This window comes from Panthera pardus, unplaced genomic scaffold (assembly GCF_024362965.1).
Source record: "Panthera pardus isolate Hobbes unplaced genomic scaffold, ASM2436296v1 HiC_scaffold_1, whole genome shotgun sequence".
Lineage (NCBI taxonomy): Eukaryota > Metazoa > Chordata > Mammalia > Carnivora > Felidae > Panthera > Panthera pardus.
Window position 1 is genome coordinate 64384205 of NW_026526654.1, and position 24991 is coordinate 64409195.

Sequence of the window (24991 nt, forward strand, 5' to 3'; positions counted from 1 at the left end):
GAATTTAGTTTTAAAATATACCAACAGGGGCGCCTGGGTGGCTCAGCTGGTTAAGCATCTGACTCTTGATTTCAGCTAAGATCATGATCTCACAGTTCATGGGATCAAGTCCCACACATTGGGCTCTGTGCTGACAGCATGGAGCCTGCTTGGGATTCTCTCTCTCTCTCCCTCTCTCTCTGCTCCTCCCCTACTTGCTCTCTTTCTCTCTCTCAAAATAAATAAACATTAAAAAATAATAAAAGAAAATAATAAAATAAAATAAACCAACAAACCAAACAAACTACTTCCCAGGTATGTTTTGAGTTCAGCCTTATCTTTTATAACTTATATATTTAGTGCTATACTACCATATTAAGAGAATAGCTATTTAAAATCCATAATTATTAAGAAAGAAATGTTAAAATGTGTTTGATGTACTGAATTTATTTAATCCAATTTCCATCCCATCTTTTGCTGTGCTTCCTTATCCTGGACAACAGAACATACCAAAATAAAAATGGCATAACTGAATTTAGTAGGTTCACTATGGATTTACTCTAATCTGTATCACTTAGACCATTAATGCCAATCCCTCTTTCATAGCTTTATACACCATTTCATCGCTCAAATGTGCTAACTCCACACCATCACCCTCAGCTCTTATCCTTCCTCCATCTAAACAAGAACTCCTTCCATTTCCCTCCTCTCTTTAAAATTTAATTTTCCTGGGGCACCTGGATGGCTCAGTCCGTTAAGTGTCTGACTCTTGATTTGGCTCAGGTCATGATCTCACGGTTTGTGAGATGGAGCCCCATGTGGAGCTCTGCACTGACAGCATGGAGCCTGCTTGGGATTCTCTCTCTCCCTCTCTCTCTCTGCTTCTCTCTCTCTTAAAATAAAAAAGTAAACTTTAAAAAATAAAATTTTATTTTCCTTATCTGACTCTTTTCATTTAGCAAAGTACTCTCTACCTCCATCTACATCATTGCAAATGGCATTCACTAATGTGGAATTAAAGAAACAAAACAAGCAAAGGGATGAGAAGAGAGAGAGGCAAACAAAGAAAAATACTCTTAATTATAGAGAACAAACTGATGGTTACCAAAAGGAGGTGGGTGGGAAAATGGGAGAAATCGGTGATGGGGATTAAAGAGTGCACTTGTGATGAGTACCGGCTGTTGTATGGAATTGTTGATTCACTATATTATACACCTGAAACTAACATTACACTGTATGTTAATGAACTAGAATTTCAATAAAAAAGAAAGAAGTTTCCTTTTCCTTTAGTTATTTTCTTTTTTTTTTTTCCCCCATTCTTTCTCGGATGTGATTTTTTCCTCAAGGCTACCCCCTTCCTCTCTTCCTCTCTTCCCATCTCGTATGTGCAGTGTTGCCCTTTTCAAGAGCTCTACAAGTATGGTCAGATTTCCCAGACCCTAGAAAATCCTCTTCCTAACCCTTTTGGCTACTTTATAAATTATTGTTTTATGTTTGGCTTTTCATTTAGTATCTTGTTTCTCAAAAATGCAATCAACATGTTATCTACATTTATCTGATTTTTGTTTTGTTTTGTTTTGATGCGTGGAATCTCTCCAGTCCTCACACCGAAGGCCACAAATTCCAGTCCTATGGGAGTGAGCTTGTGCTTAGATTCTAGGTTAAATCTAGTGATAAGGAAGCAACTCTCACTCTTTAGATTCCCAGTTTCAAATCTCCATGTCAAGTGCTCCAACCTGGAACTAGATTCTGCCTATATCACTACTACTAGAACTTACTAAAGCCAACCACCTATCAGCTTCAATTTCTGCCTGTTGCTGACCTCTGTTACACTCTTTTTTTCTCCTTTCATGTTTGGACAAATACACATCAAAACATTAACTTCATTATTGATAAAGCTGATTGGGAAATGTGTCTGTAGCTGTTTGGGCGAATAGCTTTATTACATGGGATTGTGTCCTATCATAGCAGCCTAGAATGTACCCTGTCTGCACCTGGTTTGCAGGCTAGCTTACAGGGAAAAGGGGCTAAGCCTTCTTCCAAATTAATTAAAAATATGTTACTCATCTACTGGGATGAGAGATAAGCTAAAAATGTTCCTCCCATAATTTTCCATTCCTGGAGAGTAGATTGGACATTCTCTTCCCTTTATGGAAATATGAGTCACGGGCAATAAATGTTCCACACCATCCATCTTCTGCCTCCCTGCTGGGGCTTCTCCCAACTCCTGCTATGCCCCAGAAAGCTTGTCTAATCTTAGCCACCATGCCAGCCCTTCTGTTGCCAAATACACTCACTCCTAAACCCTACATACCATGATTTCTGCCTCAGAAATCAACCATAGGATCTTAATTACTCACTCTGGTGACACCTTTTCAGTCCTTATCTTCTCTGACTTCTCAGCTCTAAAGTTTGTGGAAAAAGAGGCAAAGATCATGGATTCAGGCATTATGCTTTTATACACTAAGTTTCTTATGTAATTGCCATTGTTTCTAATCAGAAGACAATTCTCTTCATAACCAAGTCCATCTATTGTAGGCTTTTCTAAAAATCAACATTCATGTGAAAATGACTTTCAATTGATGTAATAGAGAGATAGGAACTTTGGAGTAAAAACAGTCAAAGGTTAGGTTCAAATCCCAATTCTGACCTTATTAGTTATTTGACTTTATCTACTTTCTCATTGCTTTGGTAATCTTATTTATAAACTGAGAAATTTATGAAATAATTAGTACTAATTTTATTAACAGTAGTTAATATATATTAAATACTTAATTTTAATCTCTAAAGACTTTATATACATTATCTAATTTAATTCTACAACAAGTCCATGAAGTAAATCCTATTATTATTCCCACCCTACACATTTAAAATTGAGACTTAATGAATGTAAGATATTTGCCCAAAGTTGCACCACCTGTAAGTGATAGTTTGGAACTAATCTAGTAAAACATGTATTAGAACTCAGGCTTATATAACTTCAAAGTTAAAGCTCTTAACAATTGAGTTTTTCTTTTTTCCCTATACTTAACTGTATACAAAGACTTCCTACAGTGCCTTGTACAGAATATGAAGTCATTCATTCGATAGTTATTATCATTATCATCCTCCTCATCATTATGGTTATCTCCATTACTATTAAGCAGAAGATTACATTCTAACTTGACCAGCAGTCTTTGTATAGTCTTTTATCATGTTTCTACCAAAAGGGGTCAACTCTTTCTCTGAAAACCTTACAGTGTTATTCATGCACAAATGAAACCATGGGCATGTTCCATTATAAGTATAGGCAGACACATGAAAAGATGCTCAACGTCACTCATCATCAGGGAAATACAAATCAAAACCACATTGAGATACCACCTCACACCAGTCAGAGTGGGTAAAATTAACAACTCAGGAAACAACAGATGCTGGCGAGGATGTGAAGAAATGGGAACCCTCTTGCTTTGTTGGTGGGAATGCAAACCAGTGCAGCCACTCTGGAAAACAGTGTGGAGTTTCCTCAAAAAGTTAAAAATAGAACTACCCTACCACCCAGCAATATCACTACCAGGAATTTATCCAAAGGATACAGGAGCGCTGATTAATAGGGGCACATGCACCCTAATGTTTATAGCAGAGCTTTCAACAATAGCCAAATTATGGAAAGAGCCCAAATGTCCATCAACTGATGAATGGATAAAGAAGATGTGGTTTATATATACAATGGACTACTACTTGGCAATGAGAAAGAACGAAATCTTGTCATTTGCAGCAACATGGATGGAACTAGAGAGTGTTATGCTAAGTGAAATAAGTCAGAGAAAGACAGATATCATATGTTTTCACTCATATATGGAACTTGAGAAACTTGACAGAAGACCATGGGGGAAGGGAAGGGGAAAAAAACAGTTTCAAACAGAGAAGGAAACAAACCCATAAGAGACTCTTGAATGCAGAGAGTAAACTGAGGGTTGATGGCAGGGGGTGGAGGGGGAGAAGGGACAATGGGTGATGGCCATTGAGGGGGATACATGTTGGGATGAGCAGTGGGTGTTGTATGTAAGCGATGAATCACAGGAATCTACCCCTGAAACCAAGAGCACACTGTATACACTGTACGTTAGCTAGCTTGACACTAAATGATATTAAAAATAAATACATAAATACATAAATACATCAAATACATATGAAATTAAAAAATAATAAAATTAATTAAAATAAAAAAGTGCAGGGAAATTTTCCTATGAGACAAAATACAAAGGAAATAAATAAAAACAGTGATAAATTTAACTACATAAAATTAAACAACTTTTGCGTGGAAAAGATAAGTACTGTAAACAAAGTAAAAAGACAAATGACAAACTGAAATAAATATCTGCCACTTGCATGACAAACAAAACTTTATTCTGGCATCAAGACAGACACACAGACTAATGAAGTAGAATACAGAGCCCAGAAACAAACCTTCACATATATGGACAATGATTTTTGACAAGTGTGTGAAGACCATTCAATGGGGAGAGGAGGGTCTTTTCAACAAATAGGGCTGGAAAGTGGATTTTCCCATGCAAAAGAATGAAGTTGGACTATTACCTTACATCAAATATAAAAATTAACTCAAAATGGATCAAGGACCTAAATCTAAGAACCAAAACAATAAAACCCTTAGGAAAACACATAGAGGAAAAGCTTCATGACGCTGGATTTGGCAAGGATTTCATGGACATGATACCAAAAGCACAAGCAAAATGAAAAAATAGATAAATTGGATTTCATCAAAATTGAATATTTCTGCACATCAAAGGACAGAGTGAAAAGTTAACCCATGAAGTGGGAGAAAATATTTTTGAATTATATCACTGATATGGGATTAATAATCTAGAATATATAAAGAACTCCTACAATTTACCACCACCAACAAAAATAACTCAATTAAAAAAATGGACAGGGGCGCCATTGTGGCTCAGTCAGTTGAGTGTCCAATTTTGGCTCAGGTCATGATCTCACAGTTTATGAGTTTGAGCCCCACATTGGGCTCACTGCTCTCAGCGCAAAGCCTGCTTCAGATCCTCTGTCCCCCTCTCTCTCTGCCCCTCCCCTGCTCACTCTCTCTCAAGAATAAACACTAAAAAAAATTCATAAAAAAAATGGACAAAGGACTTGAACAGACATTTCTCCAAAGAAGATATACAAATGGCCAATAAGCACATGAAGAGATGCTCTATATCACTAATTAGGGAAATGAAGATAAAAACCAAGTGAAATACCACTTTATATTCATAAGGGTGGCTATTATAAAATAAGATAAGCAGTTGAAAAGATGTTGAGAAATTGAAAACCTTGTGCATTCCTGGTGGGAATATAAAATGGTGCAGCTTCTGTGGAAAAGGCAGGGTGGTTTTTCAAATAAACATAGAATTACCATATCATCTAGCAGTTCCACTGCTAGGTAAATACTCAAAAAGAATTAAAAGCAGGGACTCAAACACGAACGTTCAGAGCAGCATTACTCATAACAGCAAAAAAGTAGGAAAACCTCAAATGTCTATGGAGGGGTAAATGGATAAACAAAATGTGGTACATACATACAATGGAGTATTATTCAGCTTAAAAAGGAAGGAAATCCTGACGCATGCTACAATATGACACTATGCTAAGTGAAATAAGCCTGACACAAAAGGACAAATGTTACACAATTTCACTTACATGAGGTACCTAGGGAAGTCAAATTCATGGAGATGTAAAATAGAAAGGTAGTTTCCAGAAACAGGAGGGAGGAAGAATGGAAAGCTACTGTTTAATCAGTACAGTTTCAGTTGAAGATGAGTAAGTCCTGGATATGGATGGGAGTGAAGTTGCTGGTTAACAGCACAACAATGTGAATGTACTTAAAGCTACTGAACTGTACACATAAAAATAGTTAAAATGGTAAATTTTATGTTATATATATTTTACCACAGTAAACAACAACAACAACAAAGGATTATTATTGCTTATACAAGAGGTCTCAAAGAATTGAGAAGAGCCATCAACTCTAATTTTTTAAAGGGGTAAACATTTTAAAAAGAATTCACAGAAAAAGAAATGTTTATGGCCTTTGAACATATGAAAGATGCTCAAATTCAATTATTAGAGAAATGTGAATTAAAATGAATTTATATAAAAGTTCACTCTCCTATCATGTGGGCAAAAGTCCAAATGCTTGACAATGTACTCTGATGGCAAGACTTTGGAGAAGCAAGCAGTCTCCTACATTGCTGTTGATAGGGATACAAAATGGTTCAACACAATGGAGAAAAATTTTATAACATCAAGCAAAATTTTGTGTGCACATTATACACTTTATGTATATTTTTATATGTAAAGTATATATAAATATATGTATTTATTAAATATATATAAAGTATATACAAAATTCAACTTAGCAATTCCACTTCTAGAAATCTATTCCAAAGACATACTGGCTAAAATAGAAAATGACATTTTCACAGGAGGCATTCATTACAGTACTATTTATTATAGCAAAAGATTAGAAAAAAACTCAAATGTTCATTAAGAGTTGAATAAGCTATAGGGGTCAGGGGAGGGTAAAAAAAAATTGAATTGAGGGGCACCTGAGTGGCTCAGTTGGTTAAGAGTCCGACTGTGGCTTACGTCATGATCTCACTGTCCATGAGTTCAAGCCCTGCGTCGGGCTTTATGCTGACAGCTGCTTCGGATTCTGTGTCTCCCTCTCTCTCCCACTCCCCCACTCGCGCTCTGTCTCTCTCTGTCAATCTCTCTCAAAAATAAATAAACACTAAGAAAAAAGAATAAGCTATGGACATCCATTAGAATGGAAAGCTATGTAGCTATAAAAAATAAATTAGATTCTACAGAAAAAATTAACTTGTAATTATATTATTAAAAATAACATCATGATATTTTGAAAATAAATATTCATAATAATGTGATTCAGCAACTAAGATTTTCAGCATTAGAGGGAAAAAAACATACACCTATGAAATTGAAGGTAAAATTGAGTAAAAACTACATGTAATCTTTGAATTTAAAATACAGTATAAATTCAATTTTTTTTTTTGTCCAAAATACTGATATCTCCTACCTCCACCTACTGAAAAACCCTAGGAACAATGACAGCCTAAGTTGCCCTTGTAAACTTAGTTTGCATTATTAGAAAACTAGCCTCATATAGGATGAAATATGTTTCTACAAGCAGCTGATGAGACTATATCTTAATTATCAAATCCTGGTCTGTACCTCTCACAGGACAATATCCAGGCAGAATATAACCAGAGATGACACTAGGATGTTGAAGGGACTTGAACTTATATAAGTTGTTACAAAAGAACTGGGAATATTTAGCCCAGAGAAACAGTCTTTGGGCTGGATATGGGCTAAATATTCCTAGCTTTTTGAGACAAAACTCACTATCACTTTTTAAAAAATGGAGTTAGAACATATCATTCATAATGTTTTATAATCTACATTTTGTCTTAACTCAATGAATTCAGACTCTTGGTAATATGCATATTAATAAGCTCTTTTTTCCATTATTTAATTAGGTATATTTGGCCTTTCACTTTTTTATTCCCTCCTCTCCAGTGCCCGTCATTTTAAATAGTGCTACATTTTAATTCAGATTCAAAGAATGCTTACGATTTCAAGGACTTAGGAAAATATCGAACTTATTTGCCTAAATCATGATGTATTAGCAATTACAATAGTTAATATCACAGAATACACATTTTCTCTTTGGTACATGGGATATTAAACCACGTTACTATGGTTGCTTATCAGCTACTTGGTGCTTTTCCATTTCTCTACGTAGATTATTTTTCAAATAACCTTGGTTAAAGCAGCCATAATTGTACTAAACTGTATCTGAAAATTAAAGCATCTGGGAAACATCCTAATGAAAGCTCAAAACTCCCTTTGTATGAGAAAATTAGCACTCTCTAAGGCCTAATAAGCATGGCTAAGGATACCTCTGATGCCAAAACTCTGAAAAGTACTCAAAACCCCTGTGCCATCAGCTAATGGAATATTGTAATTTAAGGGGAAAAAGTAAAGAATATTTGAAAGTGATTAACAGAGAGGCTATTTTCAGTGGTGTAAAGAGTAATAGAATAGACACAGAAAGCTGGTTTCCTGAAAATGATTTTGCTACAAATGTAATTAGGAAAGATATAAAGTGTGTCATTGGGAAAATTACATTAAAATTATAGTTAAACTTCATAATTATGCATAACCCATAGAGAAACAATAGAAACAAACTGAAATTTCCCCAAATTACCCTAAGTATGCATTAAATTTATGATTAATGTACAATATTAAGAGAAATATTCTGGTTTTCATTTTTAATACAGATTTTCTTTCTATTCCCATACAGTCTCATTTGTTGAGTTGTATTTTCATAAAGCTTATTACCAGCTTTCTTTTTAAAGGATAGAACATTTTATCTAATTTTTCAATATATAAAACTCTTATAAAGCATGGTTCAATCAAAGTATTTATAATTGAAGAAGACAAAAAGCATATTTCTTGTGGCTTGTTAAGCATGTTTACTTTCATTAGGGCTACACTAAAAACATAATTTCATTTTCTAGAAAGGCATTTTTTAAAACAGTTTGTCTTTTTTTTTTATTTAAATTCAAGTTAGTTAACATACAATGTAGTCTTGGCTTCAGGAGTAGAACCCAGTGATTCAAAAAAGTTTGTGTTCATAAATATTCACATTTTGATTTAAAATTACAAAAGTAGATTTTGGAATAGTCATGGAACAACTAATTCTCATGTTCTTTTATAGATGATAAATGAAATTATCTGTTATTTGGTATTATCCAAACAATTCCATGCCAGAGTGTTCATAATAAAGCCCAATATTTAGAAGACTAAAATTATTTTATTTATTTATTTTTTTTTAGAGAGCCAGAGAGCACCAGCAGGGGAGAGAGGCAGAGCTCTGGAGAGAGAGAGAGGATCTTAAGCAGGCTCCACACTCAATGCAGAGCCCCACACAGGTCTCAGTCCCGTGACCCTGCGATCATGACCGTAGCCAAAATCAAGAGTCAAATGCTCAACTGACAGAGCCAACCAGGCATTCCTTAACCTGTTTTAAACAAGGATTTGTACATAAGTTCTCTAAGTTGTAAGCAAATATTTGTGTTGATTCAGAAATCATAATATAGGTTTCTTAGTATTTCTAAGCCGTGGCATTACAGAGAAATTGAGGCTGAAGACTGAGTTAGAGTTAATTCCTGAATGTAGGCGAGAACTTCAAGGCAAAGAGAATAATATGTGAAAATACATGCTTACAGAAGAGTCAAAATTTTGCTCTGACTGGAGTATAGGGTTGTTAGGTTGAACAGGAAAAAATGAGGGTGAACAAGCGGGTTGGGACAGATTTGTAAGTGTTTACTATTTAGTGATGAAATGGATTTTGTGTCCACGTAAAATTTTTCTTTTTTCTTTCTTTTTAGGAGAAGCATTGCATGCTCAGTTTTTACTCATAGAAAAGAACTCAAGTAATAGCATTAACAATAGTACTAGAGCTAAGAGAGACGGAAGATAGGAATGTTGGGAGATATCAATAAGAATATTGGTTGATTATCTTATTCACTAACTCATTCAACATACATCAGAGTACTATTTATACACTCCAAGTATCTGCTAGGTTGTGGAGATGCAAACAGGAATAAAAAACTTTCAGGGTCTGATGAGTGGAAACAATCACAAGAACTTATAATGCTTTGCAGTTCACCTCAGACATCATGTCTTCTTTTAAGCCTCCCTGCCTCCATTTGGAATTAAGCGCTCCTCATTTTGTGTTTCCACAAAGTTGGGTTAATTGTTTCTATTGCAGGGTGCTGTACATTGTATTTGAATCTGTTATATATATGTCTCTCTTGCCAACTAAATTGATCTCTTGGATGAAAAGAATCATGCCATGTTTATTTTTGGCAGTTACCTAACACAGAGAAGGTATAACTTGAAAATTGTTTCTTTGCAATTAGTTCAGTGTTTTGAGCTATAACCTGCACTAGTTAGCTTCTTTTTTAGACGATGTTACAAAAATGAAAGTCTGTATTCAAGTTTTGATCCTATTGCTGGGCCTCACTTGCATTTGCAGTAGTTTTAAATTATTCATATATCAGCTAGAAGTTTTGAGGACCAGAAACATTAACTTTGAAAGCATTCTGAAGCTCAGAGCAAAAAGGATTATATTTACTTTAGCTTAGGATAAAATAATTTTCACAACAGCAATAATTGTTTTTGAGAATTATTAATTTTATATTTTGAATGTTGCTATGGTAAAAATATCACAAAGATATAATATATTATTAGCAGTAAATACTCTCAAAGTTACAAATTTTAAAAAACCATGCTGGCAGATGCTGTGACTTTCATATTTACAATGTTCTGTCTTATAGATCCATATGTCTTGGTAGTTTTCTGAGTTAATTACTCTTAGTCTGCAACAGACTATTATTCCAGTGTTCTTGAGCTATAGGTAGCATAATGAATTATTAAAAAGGAGAATTACTAATTTAAAAAAAATGGAAAAGATGGGAAAGAATGGCTTGAGAGAACCAGAATGACTATATAAAGAAGTAGGGTCTGTGGATGTGCACACATGATTTATTCCTGTCTCTGTCTTGGCATCTGGTTGGAATGAGAGTAACATAGATGTTTTCCATAAATATTACCCTTTTGGTCTGCTTGCATGAGTCTTCTAATACAGCTGTATAAAGTCATGTGACTTTAACACAGTTGGAAAAATATCCTACACTTTGAAATTGGGATCTCAGAATCAAGATTTATTTAATAAATTATCGTATGCAGCAACATAGTAGTTCCTAAGAACACTAACATCAAAAAAGATAAATGCAACATAGTGATTTATTTACTATATTTGAAGGCTAATAGTGTAATTTTATATTCACACTAAATATATGGAATAAAGTTTGTGCCTTTTGGCTTTTTAAATTTAAAGCAAATAAATTATATCAAAATTATGCTAAATGGGACAGTGATTAAATTTCAAAGGTGTAAGTTTCTTCCTTTTTTTTCCTTTTTTTTTTTTTTTTTTTTTTTTTTTCTCTGCTGCTGCTGCTGCTACTGCTGGGAGAGGGATTGATCTGGAATGAGCAGCAGGAGTAGAATAATTGTCATCTCTTGAAAATAGATTTCAGTGTGTGATTATTTTTGCAAGGGGACTTACTTTGGGATTCCCAGAAGCAGACTCTGAGCAAGTGATTTATTACTGAAGCCCTCCCAGGTGAAATTGGTAAGGGAAGCCAAACTAGTAAGGAGAAAGCCAAGCAAGGCGGCAATATCAGGCAAAGTCTTTTTTGAGGGAAGCAAACCTCCCACAGGAAGTCTTAGGTGAGAGCTATTGGAGGCAAAAACATGTCTTAGTTGGGAGAAGGATGCTCATAAAGGATAAAAGAAAGATCTGAGAGGATCTGGGCAGAGTCCGGACCATGTCCACTGCACAGTGTTTCTGAGAAAGCTGATCTCTGTGAAGCATCTCAAAGTAGAAAAAAGAGATTCTCTTGCGTAAGCCAGTTATAAATGAAGAGATTGTTTTCAATGTTCAGGATCTAACTTTAAGCCATGGATTAAACTTTGGAGTTACAACAAAAATGAGAACTGGAGCCTGAAGATGACACAGCTATGGCTCTGCAGAGACCGAAAACAGGTGAGCTCTGAATGAGGCCATGGCATTTTTAATGGAAAGGAATGTAAGAAAAATGAGAGAGTTACACTAGTTATTAAAAAACTGTGCAGGGGTAAATTACATTGACAGATTGAGACTGAAAGGCTTAGAAGATGAACAACCCAAATTACTGGAAGATTAGAAAAAGATTGGACCTTTCTGCAAGGTGAGTGCTTAATACAAATCTGTATGAACCACAAATTAAAATAATATCAACGTTATCTAACAGCCCAGCAAAGTTAATGTTACATCTAAGGGATGGAAGTGTCTCCAAAGAGGTCTCACTCTAAAGAATGACAGACACTTAAGGATGGCTCTATACAGTCTCTGTGGAACAGGCATATGAAGAGAAAACTGTGATATTTTCAGCCAATTGGATGTGCTGACATCTGGTTGGATCACTGTGCATGAGTTAGTTAACATTAGTCACTGAAGACAAAACAACTCATGCAGATTGCAGGCTTGCTAGCTAGCTATTTATTTATTTATTTATTTATTTATTTATGCCAGGTACACAAAGAAAGCAGCACTGTGGACTCAAGGAGACATACATAGTCTTGAGAACACCTTGATGAAGCTTCTTCAATACAAGCAAAGTGATTACATTTGTCTATATACTATGTCAAATAATGTCAGGGGGAGTAATAAGTAATAGTAGATGAGGGGGATCATATGTCTTGAGTTAAACATTTTGGACAGAAACTATATCTTAGATTGTTAGTGTATTATCACTGTCTCTAAATTACCTTGTGCTGTGTGGACTGAGCAATACTGGAACACATCTGTTATTTATGTGTTTTATTCCAATTTGGACATGACTGTTATGCCAGGGAACTTTTGGGTAATAAGCCTTTTAAAACTATTTATTGCATGAACTCTGATTTTCCTTTTGAATACATCATCTCATTAATTAAGAGATTTAAATTTCATTACTTCATGTCTCTCTTCACTAGATTATGTAAACAGCTCTGCCATTACCAAATCACATACTATTTTTATTTTTCTAAAGTTTTAGATCTCAAAGCCATCGTTTAAATTGAAAATTACAGAAAAGAAAAAGCAATTTGGAGCATCCCATTCTTAGCTATGTATTGAATAAAGCTATCCTGCTATTAGTATCTGTTTCAATTTATTTTTCCTGGTTTTGGTCATAGTTCAGCAACATTCAGGAGAATATTATATGATAAATAATGTGATATCGAAAACCCATTACTCACACTGCCAAATTTATCAGAAAAGGAAAAAAAAAAACCCTTTCCTTAGAAATACATTATAAATTCAAATAAACAAATACAACATAGATTATTTTTGAAAGGCATATAATTTTTAGATTCATTAGCGTTAGTTATCCTTAGCTTAATGAAAAATATGTGTAATATTGAAAATATAAGCAACTAACAAATCAAATAGTTGCAAAACTACAAGCTCTTCTCAATCTACTGATTCCTCCTGCCAAAAAAATGGTCTCAAATCTCCATATCATTAATATAGGCCTGAATGATTTTTATATGAGCAATGGATTCCACATTCACTGTTAGGTGATACAGGAACGTAGAGTTTTCATTGCAGTCACCTATATGAATTTTAAAAGGTTCCAAAGTAATATTTATAAGCAGGATTTCACTTCACTTAGCAAAATGTTTACTGATACTGACCTTGATGTAGTGTTAACTACATTTGAGTGCTTTTTAAAAAGACTATTTTTAAGAGCAGTTTTAGGTTTACTACAAAATTGAGAGGAAAGTACAAGATTTCCCATATACTCCTTGCAAAGCTTTCCTCATTATCAACTTCACTCACCAGAATGGTACTTTCACATCATAATCACTTAAAGTCCATTGTTTACCTTAGGGTTCACTCTTGGTGTTATACTATGTACGGATTTGGATAAATAGTATAATGATATATATCCATCATTATAATATCGTACAGAGTATTTCTACTGCCCTAAAATTCCTCTGTTCTCTGCCTATGCATCCCTCCCCTCCCCTGCCCCCGACCCTAGCAGCCACTGATCTTTTTATTATCTCCATCGTTTTACCTTTTCAGAATGTCATATGGTTGGAATCATGCGGTATTACTGCCTTGTCAGATTGGCTTCTTTCACTTAGTAATATTCATTCAGGTTCCTCCAAGTCTTTTCATAGCTTAATAACTCATTTCTTTTTAGGACTAAATAATGTTCCATTGTCTGGATATACCACAGTTTATGTAGCTAATCACCTACTGAAGGACATTTTGGTTGCTTCCAAACTTTGACAATTATGGATAAAGCTGCCATAAACATCTGTGTTTTGGCGTAGACATCAGTCTTTAACTCCTTTGGATAAATACCAAGCAGCACAATTGCTGGATTGTATGGTAAGAATATGTTTAGTTTTATGAGAAACCACCAAACTGTCTTTCAAAATGGCTGTATATTTTGCATTCCCACCAGAAATGAATGAGAGTTCTTGTTGCTCCACATCCTCATTAGCATTTTGGTGTTGTCAGGGTTCCTGACGTTGGCCATCCTAGTAAGTGTGTAGTGTATCTCATTGTTTAATTCACACTTCCCTGGTGACATATAAAGTGGAACACCTTTTCATATGCTATTTGCCATCTGTCTTCTTTGGTGAGGTTTCTGTTAAGGTCTTTGGTCCACTTTCAAAATCTAGTTGTTTGTTTTCTTGTTATTGAATTTTAAGAGTTCTTCATTTTAAATAACAGTCTTTTATCAAATGGAGCTTTTGCAGTATTTTCTCCCAGTCTGTGGCTTGTCTTATCATTCTCTTGTGACAGTGTCTTTTACACAATAGAAACTTTTAATTTTAATGAAGTTTAGCTTATCAACTATTTATTTCATGGGTTGCCTTTGGTGTTGTATCTAAAATGGCAACACCAAACCCAACATCATCTAGATTTTCTCCTATGTTACCTTCTAGGAGTTTACAGTTTAGCATTTTATGTTTAGGTCTATGATCCACTTTAATTTTGTTGTTTGTTTGTTTTTAAGCTTATTTATTTATTTTGAGAGAAAGAGAGAGAGAGAGCAGATTGAGTGGGGGAGGGGCAGGGAAAGAGAGAGAGAGAGAGAGAGTGAGAGAATATATCCCAAGCAGGCTCTGTGCTGTCAGCAGAGAGCCCAATGCGGGGCTTGACCTCACAGACCATGAGAGCATGACCTGAGACTAAATCAAGAGTCAGTTGCTTAACCAATTGAGCCACCCAGACACTCCTTGAGTTAATTTTTGTGAAGGGTGTAAGGTCTGTGTGTAGGTTCATTGTTTTGCAGGTGGATATCCAATTGTTTCAGCACCATTTGTTGAATGGGACTATCTTTGCCCCACTGTATTACCTTTGCTCCTTTGCCAAAGATCAGTTGATACATTTATGTGGGTCTCTTTATGTGGCTGTCTGTTACATTTACCTATTATTTCACCAGTACAACACCATCTTGATTACTGCAACTTGATAGTATGTCTTGATGTCAAATAAGGTTAGTGCTCCAACTTTGTTTTTCCTCTTCAATACTGTGCTGGCTAGTCTGTAGTCTTTTGCCTCCCTCTATAAACTTTACAATCAGTTTGTCAATATCCATAAAATAACTTACTGGGATTTTTATTGGGATTGAATTGAATCTGTAGATCACCTTGGGAAGAACTTACATGTTGGCTATAATGAGTCTTTCTACCAGTGAACATGGAATATCTCTCCATTTATGTAGTTCTTCTTTGAGCACCTTCATCTGAGTTTTTTAGTTTTTCTTATATAGATCTTGCACATATTTTATTATATTTGTACCTAAGTATTTCATTTTTAGGGGTGCTAAGTAATTGGTATTGTTTTAAATTTCATATTCTACTTGTTCACTATCGTTATATAAAAGCATTGACTTTTTTATATTACCCTGAAACTTTGCTATAATTGATTATTGGTTCCAGCAGCTTGTTCTTTTTTTCAGTTGTTTTCAGTTTTATACCTAGATTATCATGTCATCTATAAACAGTTTTATATCTTCCCTAATCTGTATACATATTATTTCTTTTTCTCACCTTATTGCATCAGCAAGGACTTACGGTGTGATGTTGAAAAGGAATGGTGAGAGAAAGTATCCTTGCCTTGTTCTAATCTTAATGGGAAAGCTTTGAGTTTCTTACCATTAAGTATGATGTTGGCTGTAGAATTTTTTTGTGGTTAGTCTTTATCAAGTTGAGAAAGTTCTCCTGTATTGTTACTTTACCAAGTGTTTTTATTATAAATGGGATTTGGATTTGTTAAATGATTTTTATGTATCTATTGATATAATCACATGATTTTACTTTTTTAAGTCTGTTGATGTGATGGATTATGTTAATTGATTTTTGGATGTTGAGCCATAATTGTGTACCTATGACAATTCCCACTTGATCATGGCATACAATTTCTTTTATACTTTTTTGGATTTGATTTGCTCACATTTTGTTGAGGATTTTTAAATTTATGTTCACGAGAGATATTGGTTTATAGTTTTATTTTCTTGTAATTTTTTTTGTCTGGTTTTGGTATTAGGTTAATGCTGGCCTCATAGAATGAGTTAAGAAGTATTCCCTTTGCTTCTATCCTCGGAAAGAGATTATAGAGAATGGGTGTAATTTTTAAATGTTTGGCAGAATTTACCACTGAACCCTCTGGGTTTGGGGCTTTCTGTTTTGGAATGTGACGAATCATTGATTCAATTCCTTAAATAAATATAAGCCTATTCAGATCATCTGTTTTTTCTTGTGTCAGTTTTGGCAGATTATATCATTCAAGGAATTAGTCCATTTCATTTAGGGTATCAAATTTATGGGCATAGAGCTATTCATAGTGTTCCTTTATTATCCTTTTAATTTCCATGAGATCTATAGTGATATCTTCTCTTTCATTTCTGATATTAGAAATTTGTGACTTGTCCTTTTTGTCTTAGTTAATGTAGCTAGAGGTTCAGTAATTTTACTGATTTCTTCAAAGAACCAGATTTTGGTTTCATTGATTTTTCTCTACTGATATCCTGCATTTTATTTCATTGATTTCTGCTCTAATTCTTATTTCTTTTCATCTACTTACTTTGAATGTAATTTACTGGTTTTTTTTCTAGCTTCCTAATGTGGAAGTTTAGATGATTAATTTTAGATTTTTTTTCTTTTCTAATATATGCATTCAATGCCATAAATTTCCATCTAAGCACTGCTTTTACTGTGTTCCACAAATTTGGATAAATTGTGTTTTCATTTTCATTTAGTTCAAAATATTTTATAATTTCTTGAGATTTCTTCTTTGATCTATTTATTTGGAAGTATGTAGTTTAATCTCTACCTATTTGGGGATTATTCCAGTTATTTTTTGTTATTGATTTCTAGTTTAATTCCATTATAGTCTGAGAGCAAATGTTTTATGATTTCTACTCTTTTAAATTTGTTAAGGTATGTTTTATGGCCCAGAATATTGTCTATTTTGGTGAATGTTCTATGTAAGCTTGAGAAAAATCTGTATTCTGCTGTTGTTGGATGAAGTAGTGTATAGGTGTGAGTTGTATCCAGTTGATTGGCGTTATTGAATTCAACGATGTCCTTACTGAATTTCTTTTGGTGAATCTGTCCATTTCTGATAGAGTTATGTTGAAGTCTGCAACTATGATAGTGGAGTTATCTATTTTTCCTTGGCAGTTCTATCAGTTTTTGCCCCACATAGTTTGATGCTCTGTTGTTAGATGCATCCACATTAAGAATTATTATGTCTTCTTAAAGAATTGACCCCTTTCTTACTATGTAATGTCCTTCTTAATCTCTAATAACTTTCCTTACATTGAAGTCTGCTCCGTTATGAAAGTATATAGCTACTCCTGTTTTCTTTTGATTAATGTCAGCATGGTATATTTTTCTCTATCCATTTACTTTTCATCTGTATGTGTATTTATATTTAAAGTGGCTTCATATAGACAACATATGACTTATGTTTTTTGATCCACTCTGATAATCTTTGTCTTTAATTGGTGCATTTACATCATTGACATTCATAGTGATAACTGATATAGCTGGATTCATATCTAGCATATTTGTTAATGTTTTCGATTTTTGCCCTTGTGTTTTGTTCCCATTTTTGTCTCTCACTTTTTTTCCTGCCTTTTGTGGTTTTAGTCAAGCATTTTATATGATTCCATTTTCTCTTCTTGGAGAATATCAGTTACACTTATTTTTTAACTTTTCTTAGTGCTTGCCCTTGAGTTTGAAATATATATTTACAACCAAACCAAGTCCACTTTCAAGTAACACTATACCATTTCACTGGTAGTATGAATATCTTTTAATAACAAAATAATCTTAATTCTTTCCTTCCATACCTTCTATCATTGCCGTCACTCATTTCACATATAGAACCATTCATAACATATTTGTATATATATAAGCATGTATATTTGAATACATTGTTGCTAACATTATTATTTTGAGCAAATTGTTATCTGTTATATCAATTAAGAATAAGAAAAATATGGGGCACCTGGGTGGCTCAGTTGATTAAGCGTCCGACTTCCGCTCAGGTCATGATCTCGTGGTCCGTGAGTTCAAGCCCTGCGTTGGGCTCTGTGCTGACAGCTCAAAGCCTGGAGCCTGTTTCAGATTCTGTGTCTCCCTCTCTCTCTGACCCTCCCCCTACTCATGCTCTGTCTCTGTCCCAAAAATAAACAAACGTTAAAAAAATTTTTTAAAAAAGAATAAGAAAAATACACCAGGGGTAAGGGAAACAAAAGCAAACATCAACTACTGGGACTTCATCCAGATAAAAAACCTTCTGCACAGTGAAGGAAACAATCAACAAAATGAAAATGTAACCTACAGAATGAGAGAAGTTATTTGCAAACAACATATCTGATAAAGGCTTGGCATCCAAAATCTATAAAGAACTTATCAAACTCAATACCCAAAAAAACAAATAATCCAGTGAAGAAATGATCAAATGACATGAATAGACACTTTTCCAAAGCAGACGTCAAGATGGTTAACAGAAACATGAAAAGATGTTCAACATCACTCATTGTCAAGGAAATACAAACCAAAACCATAATGAGATACCACCTCACACCAGTCAGAATGGCTAAAATTAACAACTCAGGAAACAGCAGGGGTTGGTGAGGACCCTGAGAAGGGTACAATTGCACTATTAGGTATTTACCCAAAGGATACAAAAGGTGTATATGCACCCCAATGTTTATAGCAGCATTATCAACAATAGCCAAACTGTGGAGAGAGCACAAATATCCATTGACTGATAAATGGATAAAGAAGATGTGGTATACATATACAATGGAATATTACTCAACCATCAAAAAGAATGAAATCTTGCCATTTGCAATGACATGGATGGAGCTAGAAGGTATTATGCTAAGCAAGATAAGTCAAACAGAGAAAGACAAATACCATATGATTTCACTCATATGTGGAATTTAAGAAACAAAATAGATGAACATATGGGAAGCAGGGAGAAAGGAGAGAGGGAAACAAACCACAAGAGACTCTCAATGATAGAGAACAAACTGAGGGTTGGTGGAATTAGGTGGGTGGGGAATGGGCCACTTGGGTGATGGGTGTTAAGGAGGGCACTTTTTGTGATGAGCACTGGATGATGTATGCAAATGACAAATCACTGAATTCTACTCCTGAAACCAATATTGCACTGTATGTTACCTAACTAAAATTAAAAGAAAAAAAGAATGAGAAAAATAAAATGTTTCCTTTTACCTTCACTTATTCCTTCTTTGATACTCTTCCTTACTTTATACAGATTCAAGTTTCTGACTTATATTATTTTTTATTTCTCTAAAGAACTTCTTTAACATTTCCTGTGAGGTAGGTCTACTGCATTAAATTCCCTCAATTTGTCTGAGAGTCTTTATTTCTCCTTCACTTCTGAAGGATAATTTCATAGGGTACAGAATTCTAGGTTGGTGGACTTTATTCTGTCAACACTTTAAATATTTCACACCACTCTCTTCTTGCCTGTATGGTTCCTGAGGAGAAGTCAGTTGTAATTCTTATCTGGAGATAAATCTCACAGTATTGTGGGGACCTACCTCTGCCTGGGTTCCCCTGGGGTTTTTAACTCTTAGAGTATGCCAGGACTCCAGAAATTTATCAATTACAGTTAGGTTTTCCTGTCCTGACACTGTTTCCTATGGCGGTTTGTGAGTCTCTGCTCTGGCCAGCAGTGCCTTGTTGTATTTGCCTACCTGTGTCTCCATCTTCAGAGACAGTGGTTTCCCTTGTGTCCTCACCTCTTAGGGATCCAAGAAGAGTTATTGATTTTTCAGCCTATTAACTTTTCACTTGTTAGGACGGTGTGGTGACCTATATGTGGAACTCCCCCCTTTTTTTAACCATAAGATTTCTCCTTTAAGTTAAATTTGTCTTATGCCTTGTAATTTATTTTAAAAATTGATTAAATATGCAAATAAAATATTTATTTAATAATAAAATTGTAAAATTGAGGCTTGCTTTGGGATCATTTCTTGCAGGATATTTTATGTAGCTAAAAAAAATAGGGCAATGAATTTCAACTCTGCCCCTGATGAGCTGTGTGATAAGATCTTAAGCAAGTCCCTAAGCCTCAGTTTCCCCATCTGTAAGTCAAGGACAATAATATATACTTTAAGCCATTATTCTCATTATTATGAAGAGTAAATGAATTAATGTATGCAAATTGCCAAATAGGGCATTGCATAGTTGCTCAATTATGTTACTATTGTTGCTATTTCATATCTTTAGTCTTTTAGAAAATAACATGAGTAATCAATTGACTAGAATAACATGGCCTAACAGATAACATATAGATCATTTATACTGTCCATGACAGTGCCTATGATAGCTGCTTTGACAATGGAAATCACCACTGTTAATATATGACTTAAAAGTAGATATCAATTTATTCACATTGGTCAACTATAATTTGCCTATAGATTGCACATGTAGTAAGTAATATTTTGATATATAACTGTAGGTTTTTTTCCTCCCACTGCTTCCTTGTACTACTTACCTTTTCCTGATCATTTAGATAAGAGAACTTAGCAGGCTAGAGTCAGGACACAACTACTCAGAATTTAGAAGTCATTTATCAGCTTTGAGCTTCACATTAGGCTTTTGAAAGAGTCCACAGTAGACACAATAGTGTTAAAATCATAGCTTTCCTTTGCAGAACATGGGGCATTTTGAGAGAAAACTTTGCTGAGCTCCAAAGCACTGAGAGACTTGAAAGACTCATTTTATACCAGGAATCAAAGAGTAAGGAAGAATTCGTGAGTAGAATAACAGGCCCCAACGAGGTAAAATTTGTCCTACATACAGAAAAAGAGAAGTAAACATGAGCAGAAGAGACCTTGTGATTGGGTGAGGAGGGTGACCACATTAATTAGAGACAACAACTGCAGGTGTGGCATAGGCAAACTCCTCAAGACCAAGAAGATGGGTTACAGCTCTGCAGAGGCCAGTGAGAATGCTACTTGGACCAGGACCCTTCCCCTGATGACAAACAATGTAAGTGTACTGCCCATCCCCTGCTCCAGGAATTTAGACTACCTCCAAGAAGAAAATGAGAAGAAGGAGAATCTGAACTGAATGATTACTCAAAATAGACTGAGTTGTAAGGTAAAAGTGTATGTGACAAAGGCCATTAAGCAGAAGAGCTCATATTCTAACCTAGATTCGGCTATAGAGAAATTTAAAAAAATTACTTCATTTTCTAACTTCAGAGTTTATGATTATGTTGAGATATCATATCCACTAACTATATGATCAGGCTTGAGGATACCTCAAGTTTTAGTTCTTCTTGGTTAATCTGAAAGCCTCCATCATCTGAAATGATTTTCAAGATTAGAAAGAGAAAGGAAAGAAAAGAATTTCTCTTTCAAATAATTCTTTCATCTGTCACAAAATTTAAAATAGGTACATGTATTGTTATCATGGGTATTTCAGAAAACTACATTAAAAACAACTTTCTCAAATAGAACACATTATCTTAAGCAGATTAAACCTATTTTTCTATCTCAATTTAAAAATAACTTTCACAAATATAACTCAAGGTGTTTAGCTATCACGTACAAATATTTTGAAACCTATTATAAGCTTAAAAAGTTTAGAAAGCTAGAATTTTCCTATTATAAACTGTAAATAAAATTATAAAGTATAATTATAAAAATAACCTTTTAAATATGCAAATTACACTGAAATATTTTTTATATCATCAGCCTTTGTGTCAGCCTTGTCTTCCGCTGAGCATAGTGGATACTCTCTACAATCTGCAGGTTTAGCCATTTTTAGTCTAACTGCATTTCTGAGTCATGCACCAAGGCTGATTGTGTTAACAGCAAAGATATTTGACATGTTAGCCATATTGAGCCATGCTAATTCATAATAGGATTATTAATGTTAGACATAACAAGATTATTTATGTCAGGTTTTATATCAACTATCCTCTTACTTGGTCGTAGGCACAAAGAAAGGTGAGGAGAAAATGGACTTGAGATACCTTTTTGATGTTGTTGCTTTCAAAGCATTAAGTCCTAAAAGTAAATATTTAAAAACCATTATCTTCAATACTTTTTTGTTCCTAAAAATTTGATTCAATGGAGCCATAAGAAGGAGGATTTTTATCTTAGTATCAAGTTAAATTTTGAAATGTTGCCATGGACATAGTATATGACTTTCAGTGAGAAAAAATACATGGTAGTGTATACTGGTTAATATTCTTTTTTTAAGAGCTCATATTTACCTTGCACGATGCTATAACATCAATTTCATCACAGAATATTACTAACAAATTTACAGACAGAAAAGTAAAAAATTTTATGCATTGCAACACTCTAAAATTATGTTATCTAATAACAAAGAAAAAAATGATTGCTACCTTCAGAATAAAAAACTGAGTAAAGTACCTGAAGCACTGAACATATAACAACATTATTATAAATGTCAATATTTATGGACTACTGTGAAGGCAGCGGTAAAAAAGCAAGTTTTAATAAAATGTTTGAAACAATCATTTAAAATAAATCATTTAAAATAAATCATTTAAAATAAATCATTATAACTTCAAGTGTTTCTTTCCTTCTAAATTTTTACCTCATATGATAGTGCAAACAACACATTTATAAAATAAGAATCATGAGTACAGTTTATCTTATACACTCAAAGTGTTTATATAGAATCTTGCACTATTCTTACATAAGCATTCCTATTGTCTCTCTACTGTTGTCAATTGTAGGCTTGGAAGGTAAACAGGTAACTGATTCAAAAAAAAAAAAAAAAAGAGAGAGAGAGAGAAAATACATCTGTTATTAAGACAGACCTCTGGTAGTAGATGCTGGTTGTTAAGAATCCAAAGAATTTTCTGTTTTGTTGGCACAGTCTATGTTCTACATTGCCCTTTAGCCACGTTAGTATTTCATTCCAATGCGTTTTCTCAGTTCAGCTGCAGTTTTTTCCAGTTGTTGAATGTTCGATTGCCATTGTCTTCTATTTGACCGAAGCTTGTTCACTTGACAATGCAAACGCTTAAGAATTGCATTATATCTCTTATGTTGTACCTGTTAAAACAAGAGTACACATCCTGAATCTCCCCTCTGCTTTTCCCCCACCAAAGGTCACTCGTTTTGTTTCCAAGTTCCTGCCTTAGCTCAGACCTTCTTTACCGTTATTATGCCATGGGTCCTTTTGACAATATGGTGAAGACTACGGACTCCTCAGAATAATGCTTTTAATGCATAAAATAAGACATACATGATTATAAAAAAATAAATTATATCAAAATACAGCTCTGCAACAGCATCAGGGGAATGGGAACAGAGACATCAAAATACTACCATAAAGATAAAGTGAAAACTTGTCAACTGACACTTCACATAAAGTTCTATAAACTTTATGTCATTCTAAGTTTTCATTTTTGTTAATTCTTTAAGTTCAGATAATTCATTGAAACTGGTGAACTAACCCTGCTAATATGTTTACAAAATAAAACATGACTTGAAAAGGGTTAGAAATAAATTAATATAAACTGAAACATCATATTAGATGTGAAACTATATTCAAAAAGATTTTTTATACATTGAATATACTTAAGAGGATATATATTTATATCTATATTTCTATATAAAAATATACATACCCACTATACATAATATATTTATATATTATATCCACTGGTATATTAAATAGAATATATTCATAAGGAGAGAATAGTTGCTGAATGTGCACATACTGCTGTTCATAGAATATATTCATAGCAATAAAATAACTAAAACAAATTTTTGTTTAATCAGTAAATTTGGTCAGTTGCATAGTAGCATGCTTCTAAAATTATTCTTCAGTAGTAAGCTACGAAACTAATACACAATGGATCACAGTAGAGATGTACTAGGTACCCTTAGTGGGACTCCAGATCACCAGTCATAGCTAGATGTCACAAAAGGTATTAATACACCTAAAGAAAGAATATATCATTAGAAGAGGTTTTGTGAAGAATGTAGCACACACATAGGAAAGTTAAGGAGTCATGTGCTGGTAGGAACTGTTTATCTGACAAGTATAATTGTGTTATGGGGATTGGCTCCTTGAGCACCCAGAGCCAGAGGCCAAGAACATTCAAACTCAGATGACTGACTTGATTTCCATGCTCACTAACCAACTCCTGGCTTCCAATGTAGTTCCCTTACAGGGAGAAGCACCAATGGCTGACATAAGTTATCTGGTTTCCTTGAGAGTTTTATTATTGTAAATTAATAAGCTGATATTTGAGTTTTATACATCAGTTTCTTGTGAACTTACTAGCATCTCTCTATGTCTAAGCAACTCTGGGATACTAACAAGATTAAGTTTCTAAGCTCACAAGGCTAAAAGGCAGTTTGGCCAAGAAGTGACTTTATTTTTTTCTTTTTCACATGCCAATATTTCTTTTGTCTTATTTTGTATCATTTTAATTCCAGCTAGTTAACATACAATGTTATATTAGTTTCAGGTGTACAATATAGTTACTGAACAATTCCATACATCATGGAGTGCTCATCATGACAGGTGCACTCCTTAATCCCCATCACCTATTTCACCCATCCCTCCTCCACCCGTTTCCCTCTGGTAACTAACTAGAATTTAAATAAAAACTTGAAATTAACAAATAAACAACCCCCCCATGCATACAACAAATGAAGAAAGGGAAAAAAGAGAGAGAGAGGGAGAGAGACAAGAAGTGACTTTGTAAAGGCAAAGTTCACATTGTGAGCCTTCTTGAAAGTCAGCCATTTGTTCAGCCTCTACTGATAACATT

At 34.2% G+C, this 24991-nt stretch overlaps 1 protein-coding gene across 3 annotated transcripts in view; it reads right to left on the bottom strand.

Moving 5' to 3' along the window:
* Nucleotides 1-297: 297 nt before the first annotated feature.
* Nucleotides 298-24991, bottom strand: part of CCDC122 (coiled-coil domain containing 122) — a 45849-nt gene continuing 21155 nt past the window's right edge. The window contains exons 5-7 of one of the 3 annotated variants that reach the window (XR_008421028.1): nt 23021-23258; nt 2340-2384; nt 298-471 (exon numbers count right to left, since the gene is read on the bottom strand). Coding sequence is in view for 1 of the 3 variants with exons in the window: in XM_019447486.2 (XP_019303031.2) it covers nt 23109-23258 (150 nt within the window). In the remaining 2 variants the exon portion in view is untranslated. Of the gene's footprint in view, nt 472-2339; nt 2385-22689; nt 23259-24991 lie in introns of those variants that run through there. The other 2 variants (XR_008421029.1, XM_019447486.2) reach the window with 2 other exon arrangements.